This window comes from Rhopilema esculentum, chromosome 21, assembly GCF_057945365.1.
Source record: "Rhopilema esculentum isolate cy_ngs chromosome 21, ASM5794536v1, whole genome shotgun sequence".
Lineage (NCBI taxonomy): Eukaryota > Metazoa > Cnidaria > Scyphozoa > Rhizostomeae > Rhizostomatidae > Rhopilema > Rhopilema esculentum.
In genome coordinates this window covers 2,835,918-2,861,149 of record NC_142835.1, presented here as the reverse complement: position 1 = coordinate 2,861,149, position 25,232 = coordinate 2,835,918, and the positions used below count along the sequence as shown (strand labels likewise).

The following is a 25,232-nucleotide window of genomic DNA, read 5'->3' as shown; positions in this document are numbered from 1 at the left end:
TATTCCAAATAGTTCGATCCCTTTCCAGTGGTGGATTGGATCGTGTTTGTTATCTCAATCCCATAGGGTTTCCCTTTTTAAACGATTTAGGGTCGCGATCGCCTAGCAAAAAAAGACAATATTAAAAACAAACAAGTTGATAGCCCGTCAGATTTCTGTTTTTCAAATGTCCATCTTTTCAAAAAAATAATGTCAATGTTTTAGATTTTCAACGAAGACCAATTTAATGACCAAGTGATGATGCCTTGAAAATCAGTTTCTAGAATTTTTTAATGTTGAAAACATGGGCAAAAAGTACACAGTAAAATACCTCTAAACCTCCAAAAACAGTTAAATACGTTCCAGATTTTCTGAAATATGACCAATAAAAGACTTGAAAGCTTGCTATTGAATTACTGTTGTTTTGGCAAAAAACCTTACTGTTCCATGGCTGTGAGCCGGAGGAAAGTTTTCCAAAGATGCAGTAGTTTTGAGGAATACCAAACCATTAATCATTTTACTTCAATTCAAGTTCTAAAAAGATTTTGGACATAAGGAAAACTTTGAGGAAGGCGAATAAGGAAAATTTCATCCAGAGGAAGATTGAGGCATTTTTTTAACTCTTGTTTTGGCCTGGTTTATAAGTATTGAAAATAAGGACCAAATACTAGATGGGGGAAAACCATATGCTCAAGTGGCCTTGTCTCAGACCATCTATAACCAAACCAACTGATTTTCCACATCTAGAGGTATTTTATGGCTTTATTTCAGACTTCTTCTTCTGTGGCTTATTTTCCTACTAAATTGCGTCCGACGCTACATCATACAGCAGTCATTCTTAAATTCCGGCCCGCGGGTCAACTCCGGCCCACAGCAAGTTTTACCTCAAAAATATTTTTGGCTTACGCTTTTAAAATTTTGAATTCGATTTAGTTTTCTTGAAATCTTCTTTTTCTCTTCATTAAATGAAAATGAGCGTCCTGTTGATCAATAATTGGTCTGAAAGGAAGTATCAAAACAGGAAAAAGCTTCTTTTAATGATGTAAACGTTTTATAGCACAATATTTTGCTGCTTTGAGTTAAAAAATTAAAATAAATAAAGACAGGATTTCCAAAACACCACCTTCATTTATTTCAATAGTTCGTTGATGTGATCACCATGATCTAACCCTTTTCTCCACTTTCTGAGTTCCCAAGTCCGAAGCCAGATTTGATCTTTAGTTCATGTGGCAGCATTTGTGAACTGGGACACAGGCTAATACTTTTTTGCCAAACTGTGTTTTATTTATTTTTCTCCCCATCTTAATTTGGTTTCATTAGTCGCTGCTATGCTAAGATAATTCTAAGACTTTGGAAGACCCTTCCTTTTCATGTCAACATTAAAATAGATGAAACTATGGAGCCGTTAGATATTCTCCCATTAAACTCTTTTTTGATGCAGTTTCTAGCCATCCCTAGATTATTATAATCCAAACTTTTTCTTGCCGCCAACAATACTGGTGACCTTTATTTAGCACAAACACACGCTTTAAATTCTGGTCCCACTTTAAATACGTTTCGCCGTCCCTGGATCAGTTTTTAAGTGCATCAAGTCGACCTGACGAACATCAACCTCCTAGCCTAAAAGTAGCACAGCCGTCTTCTGACTCAACCTGGTAAAAGAAACGTAAAGTTACAAAATTTTGTGTAAACTCCGTTTTTGGTTTATATACATTGTTTACAGTTTGAAGCCTTTAGTCCCTCTTCTCGGAAAGTTATCCCAGGCCTCGGGCGTGTAAATCCGTCGTGTATTGCAGATTGAGCTAATCCCTCCTACATCAAGCCTGTACCATGTTCTTAAGTGTTATCATTGGCCCCCCTTTTCTCTGCTTTCATCTACCCTTTTAAAAATTATTTCATGAAAATAACCACACTACATAGATTTTATATAGATAGAATCTAACACGAAATAATAGGCCTGCCGATCTCGCCATTACCTTATACAATCTTCCTTTTTCCTTACCTGGAGCTTTCATATCACACATTTACCCTTGATTTTCTTCCATGCTCCTCAGTCTGGCTGCACTCTCTTTTCACCTCCTTCTCCTCTCCATCTGCCTGCACTTTCGACCCAAGGTACTTGAACCTCTTCACCCTCTTCTGTTCTAATCCTTGCATTTTCACCGAACCTTCTTCCTCATTGTTCCCAATAAATCAGAATTTGCGCCGATGCACCAACGGCCCAACTCGCTCTCCATGATGTGGGAACGTAGCCTCATGACTGACTTTTTGATGTCCATGGCATGATTTTCTTAGGGAGCTTTTTGACGGAGTATTTATTCCCGAGAAACCCCTTTTCGCTCCTTCAAACCCCTTTTACAGGTCTTCGTAACCACCTGCCCTTGCAATCGATACTGCCTTCTTCAATATCCTCAAACTCTAAAAACTAAAATAGATTTTGTGACGATATCAGTTTGCTGATCTATATCAACGATAAATTGAAAACTTAATTTCTGTAGGCTTTTTTAAAAGGTACTAGATGCATCAAGGAAAGTGGAGGTGACTTTCTCCCTCTGACTCGACTAATTTTTCATTAAAGGCTTAGATGATTTCTTCTCAATACCGGTATCGGCATCGAGTTATTTTTTGGCCGTGTTAACGCTACAAGTTGACGATCCCAAAGCCCGATTCCGATCCAAATTCCCATCCCGATAAATATCCTGGTCCTGATCCCTATCGTGGTACCGATCCTGCTTTCGATCTTCTCACTTTTGCCCCTTATAGATGGGGTACCAGGGGGTTCTAGAATGAACAATTTCACATGGCTATGTCTTCTAATTCGTCTTTCTGCAGGTTCAACGAGTCATAGAGACGAGTATCTATTCAGCCCGTAGCGGGCAAGGAAGAATGTACTGTCAAGTCTTGCCTCTGTGTGTATATTTAAAAAATAGTGTACAAATCCACAGTTCATGGAAAAAAGTTAGAGGGAAGTGCTTTCTGTAAGGGACTTTGAAAATTTTGGTTTATCGATCTGGTTTATCGATCTTTTGTTGAAATAATTGTTGCTGATTTTTAGAGCAAGCGATTGAATAATTTTCCTATCACTTAGCTGCAACTTGACAAAACTGCGGAGGCGTTCAGAAAAAGTCACGCGGAGCGTCAAGAGCTTCTACGTCAATGGGAGGCTACAATTCAACAAATGCAGAAAAGAGATCAGGATATGGATCTAGCTGCTTTGGTTTGTTGTTTCCCTATGCCAATTTTTCTACTTTTAGTTATTTAAAGCTGTTTTATTATTACCTAGAGAATACAGCGGACTTTTTTGTCCTTGCTGGAATTTTGCTGCTTTCGATACAGTCGAGGGGTGAATTCAGTGTGCCTTTTTCCATTTCAAACTCTCATTTTATGCAGCAATCTTGAACAGAAACATTTTCTATACGGTCAATCATATCAAATAAGGGTGCAATATTAGGGTTAATGCATTTACTTATAAGTTTTGAATTCAAGTTGTTAATTTAAATATTTTTGGGGCACGGGGAGAGGGGGTAATTTTATAGTCAGTTCAAGAGCTTGGTTTGATAAATAACTATAGGTTTAGGTTGGAAGTGACATTGCAGTAAAAAATGTTCAATTTTATTACCATTTAGTAAACTTGATTAATACGAATAAAAGGTTGTTACAGGTTATACTTGAAGAGTCATTACCCTTAGGGAGCTAGAGGTCGAACGGAAACGGACATTTCTTACTGGATGGAGACGAGGGAGCAAAGACGGAAAATTGAAAATCGGTTCAGGAATATAATTGAAGGACATGGAGCGAATCTATGGTATCCTTTAAAAGGGGATGGCTTGCAAAGGAGCCAATTTTATTCAACTTAGGAGCAAATGAGCGATCATCTCTTTCTTAAGACATTTAATAATTTCCAAACTGTACAACAGAATGCTCAGTCTTGGAGGATTAATCAGCAAGCTCCATTTCCTACCTGGAAGTCTGTTTCGATTGTAGAAGAGGGCTCATATAGTTTAGTTTTCTTATTGTTCAAGCAGAAAGCTGGATGAAGTTATCAAAAATCGCACCAAATTGGTAGCATTAGAAGCAAATACTTTGAAAAATTAGAGCTAGAGTTAGACCGTTAACGATTAGAAAATCTTAGAAAAAAGTAGCTATTGTGAAGGCAACTGAAAAGATTCATCGTGAATATTTAAATACTGACTACGAATAAAATGTTGTGAACGACAGGAACCCTTTCTCCCAAAAATGAGTGACAATGTTGTACCGAGAAAGTGACATACACCAAGGAAAGAAAACCGATAATATCTTATTTACCTGATGTGTTTAAAACAACCAAGGGAAGTAATGGCAAAAAATCTCTTTGAAGAAGGGCGTTTTTTGGCGTTTAAAAGGTTGTAGAACCCAATATTTTCTTGCTCAACTCACCCTTGCCCACCCTCCCCCCAATTTTGCCACCCAGGCTACACTACTGAGCACAACATCACATCATAATCCTAGGAAGATTAGTTTACAGCCAGAAGCAGCGGCTCTATATCCTTCTGCCATTCCTGACTTTTCAACAAACTTTCTTCCTGTTTCAGTTCCAGATCCAATTACGATTCCTGCTCCTGCTTTTATGTTTCTTTCTGCCCCTTCGAGCAACCATAGTCAATGATATTATGACTATTCTTTTGACTAGGGAACACCCAAGAGAATAAAAAGCTTATTTTATTGCTAGCAAAACAAGTGGTCTACCGAAGGTTGCTCCCGAAGTTTGCAGGAGACACTTTGAAGTACAAAAATTTCAGTTCTTTATTTGATATGGTTATAGACTTGTGGATCTGCCACCCAAAAGAGAAGCTTGCTTTTTTAATAGAATTCACAAGTGGAGGGCAAAAGGATTTGATTTGAATGTGCTGGTATCAATCTCCAGTATCTGGCTATCAACGAGCAAGGGAGTTGTTGGAGCAAAATTATGAAAATTCTATCCAAGATGCCAATGTTCACATGAAACTGCTGATTTCATGACCTAGAGTTCATGACGAAGATAACAGGAAGGTGCGAAAGTTCTATGTTTATTTGGTGAAATGCTAAGGCTGCTTCACTGATGTGGAATATGATTATCAGATGACCTAGGCGCGATTTAATTGCTGCAAGTGCTATTCTGAAGCAGCAGGAAAGACTTACGCACAAGTGCATATGATCGGATCAAAGGAATCAAGAAGATCAAAGTTTAAAGATTTTCTGGCATTGGATTTTGTGTGCGACCCTACTACATTCAGTAAAGAAGCTATGTTATAAGTCTTACCAAAAAAGCATCAAATAATTTCAGACCACAGCAAATATCCTGGAATACGACGAATAATATCTCTTTTTGTAAGTTGAAATGCAACCGAACAGGTAAATGATTCATTTACAGGCACCAAGAACACTGAGGCGAATTGTCTTTTTTGTATAGAGAAGAATTGCCTAGATGACTGCCAGATTTTCTTGAAGAAATCTCCATTTGCAAGAAAGAGATTTCCCGTAACTCGTGCTTTGGCTATTTTCCCCTTCATATAAAGTCAGAAATTGTACTTGTTGTACCGAAATAGCAACAGAAGATGCAGATATCGTCAATAAGCTAGTTATGTCAAGCATTGATTGGAGCAACCAAATCAAGCTACCAAAGTGTTCAGTCGTCAAATGATCTTCCAGTTTATCAAAATGAGGTAGTAAGAAGATGGTCATATTTAGAAGAAAAGGCAAACGAAATTCCGGAGCTCGACAGTGACATTCGGATAGGTCCTTTAAATGGCGTTAATTGTCCGGCTTCTTTGCGACCTATCCAAGTTATTAAAGAAGATAATTTTTTAACCAAAATAGTGGGAGAAGATGGGGCTCACAGGCACCGCGGAGCAATTACCTGTCTGCCATACATTTGAAGCGTACAACCATTTTTGTACACCTATATATTGTCATTCCTATCCTGAAGAACGGAGAAGAAGTGATCTTGCTTTTTTCTACCTTGGGTCGGGGAAATGGTCAAAATTTGGCATCCAACCGCCAACTCATTGTCAAACCAAGAAACACGACATAAAAGAGTCAACGCCTCAGAATTGTTTTCCCATCGGTTATTTTTGTCAACTATATCATTTATACGCAATTTTATCAACAAACATACTATTTTTTTCTACAAAAACCTTAGGATTTGCCAAATAGCGAAAGTTTTCTAACTTTCATGTGAATTGAGAACCACAAGTGAAACTTGCTAAGAATATTAATTTATCAAGGAAAAAAAGTAAGTGCTACCGATATATCAAAAAAGATTTCAAGATTTTCATTGAAAATGATTGACTGTTATGCATATGAAGTATATTTTTGCATTTAATAAATTTATTCAAATCTTTTTCTCGGAAAAACGCATGCCAGTGTTACAAATATTTTGATTTTGTTATAAGAACGATCAGTTCTCGATTATATATTTCCTACGGTATTTTTTGCTAATGGCTACATCGAACTGTTTCACGTGAATAGCTTTCTTAATGTAGGGTCCAAAAGTAGGGAAGAAGTTTGAGAATCTAAATCAGCTTCACTCAACATTTCAATATCTATCCAAAAAGTAAAATATCTAGGAAAATACGTATTTTATTCTTTGTGCTTTACGTTGCAGAAACTTGCAGAACTGAAGGTTCGGGTACATCAGAGAGAAGATTCCCTTAACGAAAGACAGGTAATTAATTGGTTGGCTAAGTTGTTGGAACAATATACAAAATTACCGTTACTTTAAAGGCTAGACCGCTTCGAGAAATAATTTTTGGAAAGAGTTTTGTGGAAATTCATATACTTAATCAATACCATATTCTCAATTGTCTTTTATTCACTTTATTTAATGTTGGTTTACACAATAACAGCTAATAAACAGCTAATTAACACCAACTTGTCTTATCTCTAAAAGGCACATGTTAAGGCCATATTTGTCTTCTATTGCTTTGATCTCATAAAAGTTCATAAAAGTTTATAACTCTTAGAATGTGCTACTTGAAGTATGAATCTTTTTAACTATATTTTAAATTCATTATTACTTTAACATGTATTATAACTGAATAAAGCTTTTGTTGTTACTAAACAAGAACCGATTAATGTCAAGAAACAAAGATCGTACTGCCCCAGTACGCATGCCCGATTCTGATGTATTCTTGGTTTTTGCAAATCTGTTTAGTATTCAGAATTAAGATGTGCTGCCTAAAGGCAAGAAATCATCGCTAGCCTAGATAAAGTATCAGTTCAAAGCTTTCTTCACAATGAGCGATTAAACGATGCTCCTGAAAACATCCATTTTTGCTGATGTTTCTTTACTCAGCAATTTTTGGATGGCGAACTGGCAAACAATCAAGAAAAAGAGAAAAAGATAGCAATCGCCGAAAGACAGTCCGCGAAGTATCGCTTGGATTATCAGAATAGTGAAAATGCAAGAATCCTTTTTCAGGATGAGGTAAATATAATATGCTTATACCATTGGAGGCAAGCACGTTTAGGACCACTAATAAGTGGACCATGGTTTTGAGAAGTACCATTGAAGAGGTGTATTATTGATTGATCCTATAAACGGGCTTGTATCTTGACTTTATCCACAGTGGCGGACACCTTGGGTGGGCGAGGAGGGGGGGGGGCGGTTGCCCCCCAAAACTCTGGATGACAATGGTCTTTTGTTATAAAACAATGGGAAAATGTGATATCATCTTGTCAAAGCAATATGCTTGCCCCCCCAATATTTGTCCGCCCCTGTTTATCCAGTATGATACCGTTTACAACTTCAGGTAATTTATTCAATGTAGCTCTGTTGTTTTGGCAAAGGAACTCAGAACTTATAGAGGAATGTCGTATAACATAGACCGAGGCTCAAAAAGGCCCTCAGTGGTCATCACATAGAAAGGAAAGTGCATAAAGAAAACAACTGAACCAATCCGTTAAGTAAAATATTGCTTAAGTAAGATTTTTTTAAACGGGAAAACCATGTTCGCTAGCTTTCTTTACCCAGCCCTGTTTCATGATTTTTATTTACAAGAAAATGATATCATGAAATTCTGCTTGCGCTGAAATTAACCCTGGTTTGCTGTTACTTTTTTAAGTGATACTTGTTTTTTAGCTTGACACATTGAAATACACTGTCGATCGAACAGCCAAAGATCTCGAGGCAATGAGAGAGAAATGCACACAACTAAAGAAAGATGTTAACGAGAAGCAAGAAAAGTATGTTATACAAACGACAATAAAATTTCATTTAGATTTATTAGAAGAATATTATGTGTTTATCTATAATTTAGTTAAGGAAGCTATAATTTAGGGGAGAGCGATTAAGACTAGGGCCTACTCCCTTGCTTGAAACAACAACAACATTAAAATAAGTTCTATCCGTGTTCTAAACCAGCCTCTTTTTGACATGATTTTTATTTCCGAGTTTGAAGGCTGAATTCTTTTCAATCTGAGTTAAAGTAATGGCCTGAGTTTAAAGTAGGGGTCTCCAAGTGTTCCCTGTTGTGTAGAAAATGGGTTTGATCATTAACATATAAAATTTTGTTGTCTCGATTTGATGCAAGCTTCCCTGTAATCAATAATTATTGCAGCGTATGTGTGCATGCCTAAATGGAAGTGAATTTTAAATTGTTTTTAGTGTCAGTTTTTTAGCTCAGGTCATTCTCTGTTTAAAGTGCGTACGTTAGTAAATTTAGGTTGGAAAACTGACTGATTTCTGGGGGCCCAGGGACGCATTCTGAATCTGCTTCCGTTACTGATTATATTCCTGTTTTTTTGATGTTCTACGTCCTAAAAGTGACATTTTAAATGGCGTAAACATTGCTCTTTCCCTTCTTTTCTTTTGAAGTGGGTACGCTAATGTATTTTTCATCCAATTAGGCTTCAGAGGGCACAGCAGACCCGAGAGAATCTTTATGAACAGTTGAAGATAGCTGCAGACACTACGCTGAGCGCCGAAGATCGTGCCTATAGAGTCGAGGAGACGTTAAAAAACGAAGAAAGCAGAATTCATGACATTGAAAAAGAGCTTAATAGACTTAGAGAAAAACAGGTTCACATGCTTTGAGGCTTTTCTATACTACTGTAAAAAATGCTACTTAGAAAGATACAGATGAATATGTAAAAAAATTTTTAGAAGAAATAAACAAATATAATTATCCACAAGTATGATGAATATAATGATTCAAAAGGAGAGGGGATAAAAAAGGAATGTTAACGAAAAGATATAGTCAAAGTTTGTTTCTGTTGACAGTTTTGCGAAAATTTTAACCTGATGTTACTTATATACAGTTCAAAAGTGGAAGGACACGAGATAATGATTGCAGTGTAAAAAAATCAGCAAAAGGGTACATAGTCTAGTTAAAAAAGGATAGATCAAATAAAGAATATTTGAAAGCAATATAGCCAGGGGTGCTGTAGAAGAGAGAACCAGAAAGCATCCCAAGAGAGCAGATGGGAACTGCAGCTCCTTAGAAAATTTATTCTTTTCTTCTGTTACTATCTTGAAACACACAAGATTATTTTTTCCAGTTTCGTAAAACTCAAGAATTATATCAAATAAAGCAAATGGAATCAAATACTACAGCTGAAATCCAGGTATTCAATTTTTATTGATTTCTGTGTGTCAGAGGCGTTAAGCTTCGCGTCCGTTGATTGGAATGATGTATCCTATCTATGTTGCTATATTAGGCAAGTTTCTCCAACTTGATTAATGTTGTTAACGTTTCATAATCTTTGTTGTATTTCTGTAATTATCTATTTGGGTCAGAAAAACAATCTTTGGCGGTACAAAAGTTGAAAAAAGACTTTGAAGAAGGAAACATCTTAAACATATTAGAGCTTTTCGTCTGACACCCTGAAGAGGATTTCAACGCGAGTTAGATTTTGACATCTATGTTCTCCGAAACCAAAAGATCAAACCAGAAGTGTCTTTATTTAAAATTGCTCTTTTTCTATAGGGTGCAAAAGCTGCTTGTCGGAATCTCTCAAGCAAACTTCACAAATTGGATCAGGACTCCTTGAAACAGCAAGAAATAATATACAATCAAGTGAGTGTTGTTAACACAAGCAAAGGAAAATAAGCCGTTTCGATCGGTAATTCGTAGTTCAAATTGTCTTCTAGAAAGAGCAGGATCAAGTACCTTGCCTGGCGACCCGCTTATGTCTCTGTTTTGTTCGTTCATTCTCGTGTGCCTCTTTACGAAGAAAATTAAATACATTAACAGTGATTTGTTATTTCAGCCCAAAACGACTTTGATTTAGTATGGAATATATGGAAGAAGTTAGATGTCAATCTTCAAAGAGATAAACAGTTTACAAACGCAACTGACTTAAGACAGAAAAGTGTTTGAAAACAAATACAACTGTCAATTTTCATAAGGAATGTACAAAATAGGTCGTTTATAAACTTCTTTTTATTTTAGGATTTTCAACTTCAAACGTTGGAACGCAAGATAGGTCGGTTACATGGGGAGCGCAGCAGTGATGAGAAAAACCAGCTCGAGGAAAAAGTCAAGGTTACCTAACTTAATATCATTCGTTTAAAGCACTGGATTTGATTGCATTGGATTGTAATAACAGGGCTGAGTTTACAGTCCGACCTGTCTCTTGGTTTGAATTTTTGTTGTTGTTGATTGTCCTTCCCTTACTCAACTCACCATTTGAATGTGTCTCTCGACTGTTAAACAAACTTAACCTTTTTATTTCGGTCCAGATAAAGGACCAAGTATTCACACTACTTTTTAGTTGAAGCGAAATGTATTGAGTTGGATTACTACTTGTTTTCGTAGGAACTGTCCCAAACACTGGATGAGCACAGCACAACGCACACATTGTTGACGAGCCAACTCAAAAATCTAAGTGTAAGATAATTTCTTATTCATAAAAGCATTGATATTGAATTGTCAGCAAATTGCATCGTCAGCCATCTTATTTTAAGATGCAACTATTTTTGTGAAGATTCGGCGAATTGAAGGAGAATGGGTTTCCTAGCATTTCGCAACTTGAAAACACAACATATTTTTGTCTAAGCAGGATGTGCCAAAATGTTCTAATTTCTGTTAGAAACTATTCTGAAGAAATGACTTTAATTGTAAAAATAGTATCCCAAATAAGACTGCCTTGGTCGTTTGTCCTACCGTAGTTGCCATTAATTAAGATAATCTTCATTTAAGCTGGCAGAAGCAACTCAAGCTGGTTACTCTCTTCTTATTTAATTTTGAAGCAAGGTTTTCGTTATTTGGTGCGAATTACCAGAGAAATGCACAGACAACATTATCCGTGTACTCTAAGAAAACATGGGTTTAAGGTTGTTCATTGATGAACAGAGGGATGAGGATTTTATTCGGTAAGTGAGCCTTTCAGGATGCTGATTGACCAATTAAATACAGTAAATAGTGATTGTCCCCGATGCCGCAGTCAGGCCAGTAAAGTGATCCTGAAACGTGGTACGACCCTTAAGGTATGGCACGCAGATTAAATTGGAAATGTGTTGGTAAGTAGGGAAAAAGTAACTCATGCTCTTTGTCTTCAAGGATGATTTGAGACGAGTTTCTAGACAGCAAGCAAAAGGAAGAGAGGAAAAGGAAACACTGACAAGCAAAATAGGTTTGTTGTATTTCAATTGGTGTATTCTGGTAAAAGATGGTGACTCTACTTAATTTTCCATTCACTTCCTTCTAATTCATTGAGCATGCCATCACCATTACATCAACTAATGTCATTCACGGCATCACATACCATAGAAAATTTCCTTTACCATTTTAGTGTGCATCGGAACAATTTTATTAAATGAAATATTTCCTTGCACTGGACATATAAAACAAAAGTTCTTCGAATGAAGCCACTTGATTGCATAATTCCATGGCCTATGAGCAGCTGATTTGTTTTTTTTACAGAGGAGCTGAATCTCCATAACACAAATTCGGAAAGAGAGTTGAAAAAGCTGACTGCACAAAAACAGGTAAACTGAGGCTATTTTATTTTCCACAAATAGACTCGTCACGAGGCCTTAAAAGCGTTTATCTTAAATCAAACGCAGCAACATCAGATGACTCGACCTGCAAAGTGGATTTTTGCTTATTGATATCAGTGTTCTCGCCACCTGCATGTAACACTCCAGGGAATTACCAGACTCGTTATCTCCATGGATTGGGCAGTCCTCTTGAGAGTTCCTAAGTATGGGAATGGAAGAGTACTCAACAAAAGGGGTAATCACCTTGTGGTTTAAATAGGATATACCATATTTTCAAAATTCTCAGCTAGTAATAGCGACTTTGTTCTTGAATTTTATCTAATCAGCTTAAATCCTTCGTCTTATTTCAAGTTTTACATCAATCTTCAGGAACTATCGAAATATTTTATGTCCTTTCTTTTTCTAAATTATATAACTTTCTATTTTCAATGCGAAGAAGCAAAATTGTTGATCATTGTTGAAATCGCTACTGTTTTTTATTCTGTCCACATGGGAATTTGCTATTCCGCGTGGATGACCTGAATTTTATTGTGATATCATAATTGCGATAATTTCTCTGCGTAGGATTTGATGGTTGAAGAGAACATTTTGAGATTGCAGATCAGGAAACTGCGTGACCATCTCAGCAATAAAGCTGATAATGTATTGTCGCTCGAAAAGCAAAGGTTGCAGCTGGAGACGGTAAGAGCCGAACCTATGAATGCCGGGGGAGAATTTGTTGGGGATGGAGGGGAGAGAATGATAAATCATCAAATGCAATTGCAAAAGTCTTCAGATATTCCAAGAAAGAGTTGAATTTTTTTTCATCATGTGCTGAATTTTCAAAAGCCCTTCCGTCCACTGAAGTTTGCCCCCCCCCCTATCGAAAATGGTTTTTTCAGCCCCTGTATACGAGCTTGGGGCCCCTTGGAAAGTAATGATCAAACACTGAAAGGCTTGGAGAGATTGTGCTCTTCATACGGATGTAACTCACTGGGAAAGTCGAATAGAACTTCATAAAGTGGTTTTAAGAATGGGGGAACATCCTATAGCGTAAATATTATAGCATCTCCTGCGCATCTTTGAATCTGTCCTATCAAATCATTGTTGACTTTAAAAAGATCTTTGAACGAACAGGGCAGTAGATTTAGGTACATTATAGAAGATTTTTACTTGATTTTCCTCCATTCATATACTCACTTATATTCAAATATTCTTATGGTTTTGTTCCATTCCTGTGATGCTTACAAGAAAGTAGTATGCTTACAAGAAAACACTTTTTTGACCAAATATTCTTTTCCTGAAAACGACACTGTTTATGTTCTCCATATTATGTTTTAAAGACAATGAAGGAACGTTCACGTGAAATTGCTATCCACATGGAGATGTTAAAAACACAACTGAGGGCTGCGGAGGAGGAGAAACAAACAATCAGGTAACAGTGAATCAGGTTATTGTCAGTTCAAAACTCTGCTTGCTATTAAGATGAAAATTAGAGTTTTGGAGTTTTCTCATAATCCTTTTGTAACCTATCCTAAGCTCGCATTAGATTTATTTCAATGTTGTCTCCTGGATAAATCGAAATGTAAGCACTTTTTGTTTGAATAAGAAAACATCATCCTTCATGACTAAATCGAACCGAATAATTGTCCATGTCCCGAATAATTATTTTCCATTTCTCCATAAATTCCCCTCCACACCAAAAAGCTTGATATAGGACAACTCTTCTGTGTTTTCATTTCAGTAAAAATCGTTATTTTGATCAGCTCTTAAATTGGTATACACCAAGTTTACATTTACAAATCGATTTTTTCTATCTTGCCAACTTTTTTGGATAATATCAAAATATGCTAAGCATCGATTTATGTAATGTTTGTGACTTGTCTTGTTTCAGTGCTGAGCTGCACGAACGGATATCGAAGATTGACAAACTGAGGAAACGATATGAGATCCTGATGGTGTCCATGGCTCCGCCTGAAGGAGAAGAAGAAAAATCACAGGCCTATTATGTCATTAAAGCAGCTCAAGAGAAAGAGGAACTTCAGAGAAATGGTGACGAATTGGATGCCAAAATTCGAAAGGCAGAAAAGGAGATAAGGTAATCAGATTTTGTAATCCACTCAGAAGGCTGATAGAGATCTATGTTAATGTGATGGGATGCTTTTGTGATCTTGCTTCTGGGTCAAGGCCTTGCCAAATGAGTTCAACATTTGTAAAATATTATCAAACAGTGTTGGGTGGGTGATGTTTTATGACCAGGCTAAATATATCAAACAAATATCGAAACATTTGGTCAAGCGCTGCTGCATACTTTCTAACTATTACTACGCTTTATGTTATCCCAATATTTCATTGGTCTGGCCACGGCTTAATAGCATTTCAGAAGATAAGAAGTGACATTTCATGCTTCATTGATGACTGCTTCAGCTTGAATACGATTTGCACGAAAATATTGTTTGGAGAGTGTACCCTAAGCTATGTTTTTAATTGCATGTGACAAGGCATTATAGCTAGTTTAACAAAGTATTCTGGCACTATGTGAGGTACGTGTCTGCTTGTTATCTCAACCAACTTTCAAGAGATGATTTCTTCCTCAGTGGCGGACACTTGGTCAAATATTGGGGGGGCAAGCCTATTGTTTTAATAAGATGACGTCACATTTCCCATTGTTTTAGAACAAAAGACCATTGTTCTCTAAAGTATTGGGGGGCGGTCGCCCCCCCTTGCCCCCCCAAGTGTCCGCCACTGTTCTTCCTATAGATGTTCTCCCCCCCCCTTCCCCCTTATTCCGGTGATTTTTCAATGATCATCCGAAGCAAACAGCGCAGTACCATTTAATATCTTAGATTATTGTTTGACTATAATTCGCTAGCCCTGGCCTAGCTTCCAGTTCCACTAAATCAGAGTTTCGAGACAATAGATTAACAAAATCCTTTTCATAGTTAAATATCAATTGTGCAGTATGTTTGATTGTGCAATGATCTTTATTCAGTGCAGAAATTTCTGTTGCATTTTATGACTCATGTCTAGACATCTCCGCCACTTATTTTTGGGGTCTACAGCTTTTAGACTGTGAGTAGAACCGGCATAGTTACCTTAAACAACTTCCATCCATCCATCATACTTATCAGTGGCTTTTTGTAGAGCCCTTGAAAATACATTGCGACTGATGAGTAGCAAGAATGAGTCATACAGAAAGAGTTTTAGCAAAGTAGAGCAGTCAAGTGAAGAGTACGAGGAAAAACAGAGGTTAGAAGAGCAACTTAGAGCATCTATGGACAAATATAAATACAAAAGACGGCAAATCAAGGAGCTTCAAGATGATTTCGAATCAATGCAGAGAACACTGGAGACACTAACCAGCGAGGAACAGCAGCTTGTTCAAGCGCTTGAAGAGAAAACTGCCAAAGTCACCAGGTATTTTTTATTCATTGATTTGCTGCCACTTCGATCATTTAATTCTGGTTTTTATACTGTGTTGTGGGTGGTGCTTTAGCCGGTCTATCTAGGGATTTCTGTAATGAGATGAATGAGGTAAGTCTGTTACGAAGCTCTAGAGTAAATTATTTTTTAACATTCATTTACATTTTATAGCTTGCAGAAAGAACTTGACGATCAAGAAGGGAAAAAAGAGCGTGTTGAAAATCAGCTACATAAGCTCGTTCGGACTGTAAGAAGCGCACGAAAAGCTAAGGACCAACTCCCAGAAGAGAAGGATATCGATCTGAGAGAGCTTCGCGACTTTAACACTTCAGTCATGAAGCAGCTTGGTGGAGTCGTACACGACAATCCGGAGATCGCGGCCGCCGTCCACCTGTACTTTACGCAGGCTGGTCTACCAATGCCACCGTCACCTGGTCCTGGACAGAGTTCTAGACCCGGATCTACAAGAAGCTCAAGAGCAAGCCTGGCATCAGTTAGGTATGTAGATACTGCTACATTTCCGTGAGGTATGTAAAGACTGCGTCACTCCGATGAAGCACTGTATGCCGGGGTGAAATAATAATTTATTTAATTTGTATCTTATTTACATGTCTTTGCACAGGACCATTCCTCGACAAATTCAATTGTTCTTCATCGTTGTGTATCTTTCCTGTCCACTGCTTCCTGTTATGAAGTCAGTACAGCCCCAATTTCGTTTTATGGGGATTCCCGTTTGCCCTGAATAGCCCAATTTCCACTTTAACGAAAGCGGCCGAATCGATCGATTTAACACATGCGCAGATTGCATAAAGCGGACTCCCCTCAACCGCTATCGATTGCTGTCGATGGAATTCGATCGATTGATAAGTTCAGAGGTACCTCTGTTGTGCTGTAGCGTCCGTCAAGTGAGGCAGTAGCGAAACAGAGGCTCATAAACAGAGGCAATAAGTCTAAGTTCAAACCATTTGTCGATCGAATTTGATCGATAGCGGTCGAAATCGGATTCAGAATAAAATGGCATGTCACTAAGATTCTTTGAGATCAGGAAATAGAGAAACCAAAACAAACCTTTTGAATGTGTAGGCCTACCCTAAAGTATATACCCGTTATATACCCTGACGTGGTTCGTGTCGAGTGTTCAATTCTGCTCGCATCGCTTGTGTTTCACTTTCATTGGACATACGTTTTTTAGACATATCCGTAGCTTTAGCTTTATTGTTAGAGTTTGAATATATGATAAATAATATAATATGATAAATAATATGTCGATAAATAATATGAACTCTTTGATTTCCTTTCTAAGAATTACTTTCTGATGAAAAAACTTTCCTTCCCTCAAAAATGGCAGGAAAATCTTTAGAAACTTTCATGCCGAACACATTTGCAGCCTGAGAATCGACATCGATTGAGAGCGGCTTTTTAACATTTGCTCGCCCCAATCTTCTGTAACGTTGTACATGGAGGCGATTTATAAAATCTTTTCTAAAATCAAAATAGAGTCAATTTATCGCTTTACCGTTACTACGTTCACAAAATCTCAATTCACATTCTTAGTAGCACAATAACATCATGCCTTTCTTCTAGCATTTTGTAAGGTAACTGTCTCTCATCTCAACTTTCTGTTTTCCATGCAGTTCAAGAATACATTGTAACATCATAAAGACTATTCATTCATTTGCTTATAGATCTTCTTCAACAATTCGAAGCACGGCAAGTCGCCAAGGGTTAGAAACAGCATCAGTAGACGTGGGTGCAATGGCTGTATCTGGCATTGGTAGTCCGAAAGGAGGTAAGCGTCACATTTCTGTGTAAGATAAAGCTCTCCTTCCCTTTTAATTTCTTACAAGTAAGTGGCTTTAATTGAAGTGAGCCGCAGTATTGCCGGCCTTTTGGTGAATTCAAAGCCGTTATGAGATAGCCAATCAGATTAAGGGACAAGAAAACAGCCTATGTGTTGTGGAGAATCTCTTTTTCGTTGCGTAAACGATAGATGTCCTTTATCTTTGCTAGAAATCATTCTCGGGTCCTGCCAATCGCTGATTCTTCCATTTATCTTCCCCGTGTACTAGAGCCATATAAATTCGAGCGCGGATATAAAAGACAGGAGCGGGAAGCGGATAAGCGTCTATCTCCGCCAGATACTCCCCCGCTTCTCTGCTTGGTTTTCCATTTCTGTGTTCGGAATTTTGTGGCTCTGGTACCCATGGTACTGTTTCTCTCTCTCAAAAATCTACTCGGATAATAGCATATGTTTTTGGACTACAAAAGGCTCCAAGGAATGGCTTTCCAACGAATTATCTGCTTTGTCTTAGAAGCTGAAAATTCCCGACGCGTAAGCTTATGGAATGGCTTCTTTTCTGTCTTCGACTCGATCTTCAAGATTGGGCAAAAATTAAGATAACAGCCTATCATGAGTATTGGTGAAATTAGAAAATACGGTGTAAATTGCTCCTTTTTGTCAAGAAAGATAGCAGGTTCAGTTTGTTTTTCAATATCCTGTTATCTGGACAGCTTAACCTGTGACAATTGTCTGCCATTTTTAAGAAGCACACTTGTTCACAGCCCCCTGCAGGACAAGAGCAGGCGGCCATTGATCTTAAAAACAACTTTGTAGTGAACGGCTAATCAAAGTCTTCTCGTTTCTTGTAGTTGCATCTCACACACCAACAAGCCGAAAATCAAAACCCGGATCCGGCGAAAGGTCATCTTCAAAACCGCCTTCAAGGCCAAGCTCTTCAGGATCACAAGCATCTAGGGGGTCACGTGCCTCTTTATCGTCTTCCAGGAGATAAGTCGTTATCTTCAGAAAACTCCAGTTGGCCTGTTTTAATTGAATTTAACAAGTATGTTTAGTAATGGAAGCGTTTTGCATCAATTGTAAGTAGCACCAAGCTTATGATTTGCTTTCGAATGAAAAACAGTATTAGAGAGCTTTTTTACGTTATTTTCTTTGATCAACCTTCATATGCATGTATTTTCGAACTGTCCTCCGCAGTCTCCATCTTGTCGTTTGATTATCGACCATCTCTATGTCATCAACCAATAATGGTAATTGACTAAAAATCTGCAGAGTTCACTTTAGATAAGGATGCAATGACGTTTTCTTTCCAGTAATGACCAGAATATCCTGTGCAAACCATTCAATTTCTGTTGATCTATTGTTTGAATTTTCTGTCAGCCCAAAATGTAAGTAACTCAATTTAACAAAGTGAAGAAACGTCGAAGGTGAAAATGATTCGAAAGTCTCTTATATAAAAATCCGGTGTAGTAAAAGTAGAAATATGATTCTTTTTTACCTAGTATTTTTAACAAAGTCAATTTGCAAAAAATAAATAGCTGATTGGATTCGTGGAAAAATATGATAATTCTGAAAAAAGGTGGTTGTGCCTGGGATGGGTGCAGTGGCGGTAGTGATAGGTGTAGTGGCGGTAGTGATAGGTGTAGTGGCGGTAGTGATAGGTGTAGTGGCGGTAGTGATAGGTGTAGTGGCGGTAGTGATAGGTGTAGTGGCGGTAGTACTAGGTGTAGTGGCGATAGTGATAGATGTTGTGGCGATAGTGATAGGTGTAGTGGCGGTAGTGATAGGTGTAGTGGCGGTAGTGATAGGTGTAGTGGCGGTAGTGATAGGTGTAGTGGCGATAGTGATAGATGTTGTGGCGATAGTGATAGGTGTAGTGGCGGTAGTACTAGGTGTAGTGGCGATAGTGATAGATGTTGTGGCGATAGTGATAGGTGTAGTGGCTGTAGTGATAGGTGTAGTGGCGGTAGTGATAGGTGTAGTGGCGGTAGTGATAGGTGTAGTGGCGATAGTGATAGATGTTGTGGCGATAGTGATAGGTGTAGTGGCGGTAGTACTAGGTGTAGTGGCGATAGTGATAGATGTTGTGGCGATAGTGATAGGTGTAGTGGCGGTAGTGATAGGTGTAGTGGCGGTAGTGATAGGTGTAGTGGCGATAGTGATAGATGTTGTGGCGATAGTGATAGGTGTAGTGGCGGTAGTACTAGGTGTAGTGGCGATAGTGATAGATGTTGTGGCGATAGTGATAGGTGTAGTGGCGGTAGTACTAGGTGTAGTGGCGATAGTGATAGATGTTGTGGCGATAGTGATAGGTGTAGTGGCGGTAGTGATAGGTGTAGTGGCGGTAGTGATAGGTGTAGTGGCGGTAGTGATAGGTGTAGTGGCGATAGTGATAGATGTTGTGGCGATAGTGATAGGTGTAGTGGCGGTAGTACTAGGTGTAGTGGCGATAGTGATAGATGTTGTGGCGATAGTGATAGGTGTAGTGGCGGTAGTGATAGGTGTAGTGGCGGTAGTGATAGGTGTAGTGGCGGTAGTGATAGGTGTAGTGGCGATAGTGATAGATGTTGTGGCGATAGTGATAGGTGTGGTGGCGGTAGTGATAGGTGTAGTGGCGGTAGTACTAGGTGTAGTGGCGGTAGTGATAGGTGTAGTGGCGGTAGTGATAGGTGTAGTGGCGGTAGTGATAGGTGTAGTGGCGGTAGTGATAGGTGAAGTGGCGATAGTGATAGATGTTGTGGCGATAGTGATAGGTGTGGTGGCGGTAGTGATAGGTGTAGTGGCGGTAGTACTAGGTGTAGTGGCGGTAGTGATAGGTGTAGTGGCGGTAGTGATAGGTGTAGTGGCGGTAGTACTAGGTGTAGTGGCGATAGTGATAGATGTTGTGGCGATAGTGATAGGTGTGGTGGCGGTAGTGATAGGTGTAGTGGCGGTAGTACTAGGTGTAGTGGCGGTAGTGATAGGTGTAGTGGCGGTAGTGATAGGTGTAGTGGCGGTAGTGATAGGTGTAGTGGCGATAGTGATAGATGTTGTGGCGATAGTGATAGGTGTAGTGGCGGTAGTACTAGGTGTAGTGGCGGTAGTGATAGGTGTAGTGGCGATAGTACTAGGTGTAGTGGCGGTAGTACTAGGTGTAGTGGCGATAGTGATAGGTGTAGTGGCGGTAGTACTAGGTGTAGTGGCGATAGTGATAGATGTAGTGGCGGTAGTGATAGGTGTAGTGGCGATAGTGATAGGTGTAGTGGCGGTAGTGATAGGTGTAGTGGCGGTAGTGATAGGTGTAGTGGCGGTAGTACTAGGTGTAGTGGCGATAGTGATAGGTGTAGTGGCGGTAGTACTAGGTGTAGTGGCGGTAGTGATAGGTGTAGTGGCGGTAGTGATAGGTGTAGTGGCGATAGTGATAGGTGTAGTGGCGGTAGTGATAGGTGTAGTGGCGATAGTGATAGGTGTAGTGGCGGTAGTGATAGGTGTAGTGGCGGTAGTGATAGGTGTAGTGGCGGTAGTACTAGGTGTAGTGGCGGTAGTGATAGGTGTAGTGGCGGTAGTACTAGGTGTAGTGGCGATAGTGATAGATGTAGTGGCGGTAGTGATAGGTGTAGTGGCGATAGTGATAGGTGTAGTGGCGGTAGTGATAGGTGTAGTGGCGGTAGTGATAGGTGTAGTGGCGGTAGTACTAGGTGTAGTGGCGATAGTGATAGGTGTAGTGGCGGTAGTACTAGGTGTAGTGGCGGTAGTGATAGATGTTGTGGCGATAGTGATAGGTGTGGTGGCGTGTGCACAAGAGGGGCACACCTCACACCTGTCTATAATTTCTAAAAGATGAACCTTTCTTTTCTTTTCTTGCAACATTTTATAAAACTCTTACGCGCAAAGTAACATGCCACTTAAAAAAGAAGCAAACTGCTGCAATCTGACATTGGGGGATAGAATTAATTCAACGAGAAATGAGACACTCGTCTTCACAGCTACCGATGGTTCTCACTCGCCGTTATTTTGCACATAATAATAAATTAGTAAAAACTAATATTTTAACATGTTGACTTACGACAGATGTAATATCACCTGTTATCATACAAAGAGCCTCACTTAGTTAATTTTTGCGCCGAAGGCGCTTCTATATCATTGGCCAATTCTTATAACACGTGTCTCGACTTAATAAAAATATCAGCCTATGCATATTGTCATATTCTGAAACAAAAGGGATGGCTTGACTGATGCCGCTACCAGATCTTCCACTTATTTTCAATAAAAATTTGGAAAAACCTTTCTTATTGTCCTGTATCGTCGTTCAGCCTCTGTAAAAGACTCGTTTAGCATCCCGTAGATTTTGCAATTTTCTTCCAGCAATTAGCTTATACCTTCCTGTCCTGAAAGCATTTACATGATTGATCGTAAATTGGTTTAGATTTTATAATCCTTCGATAAATTTCCAAACTGATACAGCGTTTCCTTGGGACAAACCGTCCTATTCAGCCATTATGCTAGGCGCAAGTGTGGCAATAGAGGTAGGCTGGAAGCTAGACATGATCGCCGATGGACCCAGATAATGTTCTCATATAAACTTTCCCGTCGGCGATCATCGCCGACGATCGCAAGAAACAAACTTAGTTCATCGTCGATGATCGTCGAGGATCTGCTCTGCGACTTACACTAACTGATGTTCTCATTTTTCGCAAGCATCGCAAGGCCTCATCGGCGAAGATCGCCGACATATGATCACCAGGCTAGGCTACAAAAGCGTGTCTCAGATTTTTCAAATTCCTCTTCCTCTTGTAACTATATCCTGTCGAAACTCGAAAATTGGTAAACAATTTGATTTTGAGACACAGGAATCATTCGATTGGTTCCTTGGGTACAAAAAGCTATTTTGTAGCTGTATGTAGAGGAATTGTGAGTCCGAAGAAACCGGAATTTTACTGATGGCACTTTAAAGGTAAACCTTGTTTACATTACACGAACTAACCTGGGTTCGCCCCAGGTTAAAACTAACCCAGGCTAGATTTTTGAAGTGTAAACAAAACTAACCCAGTTTCGCCCCAGGCCAATGATCTTCTCAGTAATTTGTTTTGCAGCGTCAAATCCCCTCCCAAACATGAATACGAAAACGATGCTTATTAACGATACAAAAACGATCTCGGGGTAATAGAGTCTGCTCTCGATAAGTGGAACCCCGGATAAGTGGAATTTTTGTTTAGTGGAACCAATTTCTCCCGTTCCTCGGATTTGCATTAACAAACATCTCTTATTTTATTCGGATAAGTGGAACCCCGGATAAGTGGAACTTTCGTTTAGTGGGACCAATTTCTCCTGTTCCCCGGGTTTGCATTAACAAACATCTCTTATTTTATTCGGATAAGTGGAACCCCGGATAAGTGGAACTTTCGTTTAGTGGGACCAATTTCTCCCGTTCCTCGGATTTGCATTAACAAACATTTCTTATTTTATTCGGATAAGTGGAACCCCGGATAAGTGGAACTTTCGTTTAGTGGAACCAATTTCTCCCGTTCCCCGGATTTGCATTAACAAACATCTCTTATTTTATTTGGATAAGTGGAGCCCTCGATAAGTGGAACTTTCGAAAAGTGGAACCAATTTTTTTTGGTCCCATGAGCAATAGTTAGTCACATAAGTGGAACTTTTCCAAAAAAATTATCTTAAGTACGTTCGAATCGTTTTAATCAATACATTCTTTATTCGAAAATTCTTGCGAACATTCGATTGATATCAGCAGTCACATTTAAAAAATGGCAGCTGTGCAGTCTTCGAAACGAAGGCTTGCCTGTTTAAGTATAGTCAACAAATTCAAGGCTTTAAAAGATATTGATGCAGGCCAAAGCTGCATAGCTACAGCAAAGAAATTTGGTGTTGCTAAAAACACAGTTTCACTCTGGGTAAAAGAGGAAGCTGAAGAAAACTGCAAGATACAGCAATATTCCTTTCGGCTGTAGTATATTTAAAGAAAAAGCTCTAGAGTTCGCGAAACCATTAGAACTCAATGACTTTCATGCTTCTGATGGATGGGTGAGTCGATGTAAGAAACGATTCAATGCCAGTTTCAAAACTATTTAAGGTAACTAAATATATTTACATTACATATATATTTATTGTATTTTCATAGAGCCTTTGCAAGCTGTTCTTTCAAAATGTTTATAAAACTATCCTCAGCCGTGAAATATAACTTGAAGGGCACCTTCATTCCTTTTCCATCTCCTTGATTGATCGCTTGTCCAACAATTCCGACGGAGCAAGAGTTTTGAGTCACAGGCTCGTAGGAAGTAGAAAACCATTCTTGCAAATCTTCCTGTTTTTCCTTTTGGTAGATGTCCGACCAAAAAGTCATTTTCCATGACAGCAACAGCAAATTTTGTCTGTTTTGTTTTTTGGCTCCATAACCGCTTTCAACATTTCACTCTTCACTGGTGTCCAACGATCTTTATATTCATGATATCCCATAACTTAAGATGACGTGGATTCAAATCTTAATTTAAACCAATCGAAGCTCATTCTGCTCAACTATTTTAAGGCTGGTTTTCATATGTCGTATTTCATCGCATTTCGTCGGAATTTAAGGTCTACAATCAATTAGGATCATTTCCGATTTATGAAAACCAGCCAAAATGTATGAAAACCGCATGCCCTAATTGATCGTAATTCATCCTAATTCGTCGCAATTCATCCCAAGGAATCAAAAAAAATTTGTTTCTTCTGATGAAATGGGATGAATTCCGACGAATTACGATCAGTGAAATATATGAAAACCAGAATTCCGCGAAATACGATAGAAAATTGACTGATAGTCTCGTATTGATGAAGGAGTTCGAATTCTGTGCTTCGAGTCACGTTTTAGTTTAGCTTTTCATTCAAGATGGCGCAAGAAAACCAGGAGAACGATTTTGAACTGATGGATATAATCCAGGAATACCCGACAATTTACAATCGTTCATCCCGAGACTTCTTGAGAGTCATATTCAGGGCCTGTTGAGAGTCATATTCATTATGCTGACGTAGTCTGGGGGAGCTTGTCGAACGCTAAAATATCAGCCCTTCAGAGAATGCCAAATCGGGCATTTGACATTATTGAAGCATCTAAAATAAAGGACTCTTTGATTCGACCAACATTTAACATCGATCAGATGTTTCAACTCGACTTGTCGGTTCAGATGTTCAAAATAATTAACAAGATATGTCCTAAGCGTCTGCACGATAAATTTGCTGAAAGATCCACGATAAGCAAGTATGGTACAAGAAACAAGACTGATCTCCAAATCCCAAGGCTAAATTTAGACTTCACTAGAAAAAGTTTTAATAACACTGGTCTAAAAACCTGGAATTCTATCCCAAAACACATAAGAGAGTCCGATATAATAACCCTGTTGAAGAATGGGCTAAAAAGTCGTTTCCTAAGCTGAAGAAATACATTTCCGCACGAATCCATGGAAGAGCAGTACTGGTTTTTATATCTGTTTATTTAAATCATCAACCGTATTAATTAACTTTTATTTGTGATTAAGATTTGTATAATTGATACTGAATGGATGTCGTAATTAAATGGTTATTAGTAAATAAAAAAAACCGTTGGGTTTTAGATCAATTGTTGGCTGCAAAAAAGATTTCCTATTTTCAACTTTCGATCTAGGGAACGATTTAATGTAACATCGCGCATTTTTTACATCATCATTTATATGTTTCGTTTAAAGATTTTGTAGCAAAGAATCGCCAAGAGCCGTATTACTAGATTTTTGGCAAACATTTTTTTCTTTGACTACCATTCTCAAGGTCATCTTTGTGCTTATGTCAGCCTTTTCTTTCGTCTGAAATTATGACTCTTTCGGCATTTCCCGCATTTTTTGCGGCATTTTTCGGCATGCTCGTTAGAATATATCTCAATTACTCAACTTCTTTTCAGTTTATTCTAGGGCCAATACTATGTTTTAAGTTAATTTTGTCGTCAGGTTTACAATTGGGAAAGGTATGGAAGGTCGCCTAGATGAGATACAAACAATTTTCCATGACGTCTTAAAGCAGCACAGGAAAAACGTAATCAAAAATTTTCTACCTTAAAAAAATCTATCGAGTTAATCAACAAAGAATATG

The 25,232-nt window shown here is 38.5% G+C and overlaps 1 protein-coding gene across 1 annotated transcript in view; it reads left to right on the top strand.

Annotated features, from left to right (window-relative positions):
* Positions 1-18,272, top strand: part of LOC135684933 (coiled-coil domain-containing protein 39) — a 33,614-nt gene extending 15,342 nt beyond the window's left edge. Inside the window, exons 7-24 of the mRNA XM_065200641.2 lie at positions 3,068-3,196; positions 6,602-6,661; positions 7,292-7,423; positions 8,078-8,181; positions 8,845-9,016; positions 9,496-9,561; positions 9,924-10,013; positions 10,389-10,481; positions 10,755-10,826; positions 11,499-11,571; positions 11,862-11,926; positions 12,503-12,619; positions 13,261-13,352; positions 13,812-14,015; positions 15,062-15,334; positions 15,512-15,838; positions 17,026-17,129; positions 17,990-18,272. Of these exons, the coding sequence (XP_065056713.1) occupies positions 3,068-3,196; positions 6,602-6,661; positions 7,292-7,423; positions 8,078-8,181; positions 8,845-9,016; positions 9,496-9,561; positions 9,924-10,013; positions 10,389-10,481; positions 10,755-10,826; positions 11,499-11,571; positions 11,862-11,926; positions 12,503-12,619; positions 13,261-13,352; positions 13,812-14,015; positions 15,062-15,334; positions 15,512-15,838; positions 17,026-17,129; positions 17,990-18,132 (2,316 nt within the window). The 3' untranslated portion in view covers positions 18,133-18,272. The remainder of the gene's footprint in view (positions 1-3,067; positions 3,197-6,601; positions 6,662-7,291; positions 7,424-8,077; positions 8,182-8,844; positions 9,017-9,495; positions 9,562-9,923; positions 10,014-10,388; positions 10,482-10,754; positions 10,827-11,498; positions 11,572-11,861; positions 11,927-12,502; positions 12,620-13,260; positions 13,353-13,811; positions 14,016-15,061; positions 15,335-15,511; positions 15,839-17,025; positions 17,130-17,989) is intronic.
* The last annotated feature ends 6,960 nt before the right edge of the window (positions 18,273-25,232 follow it).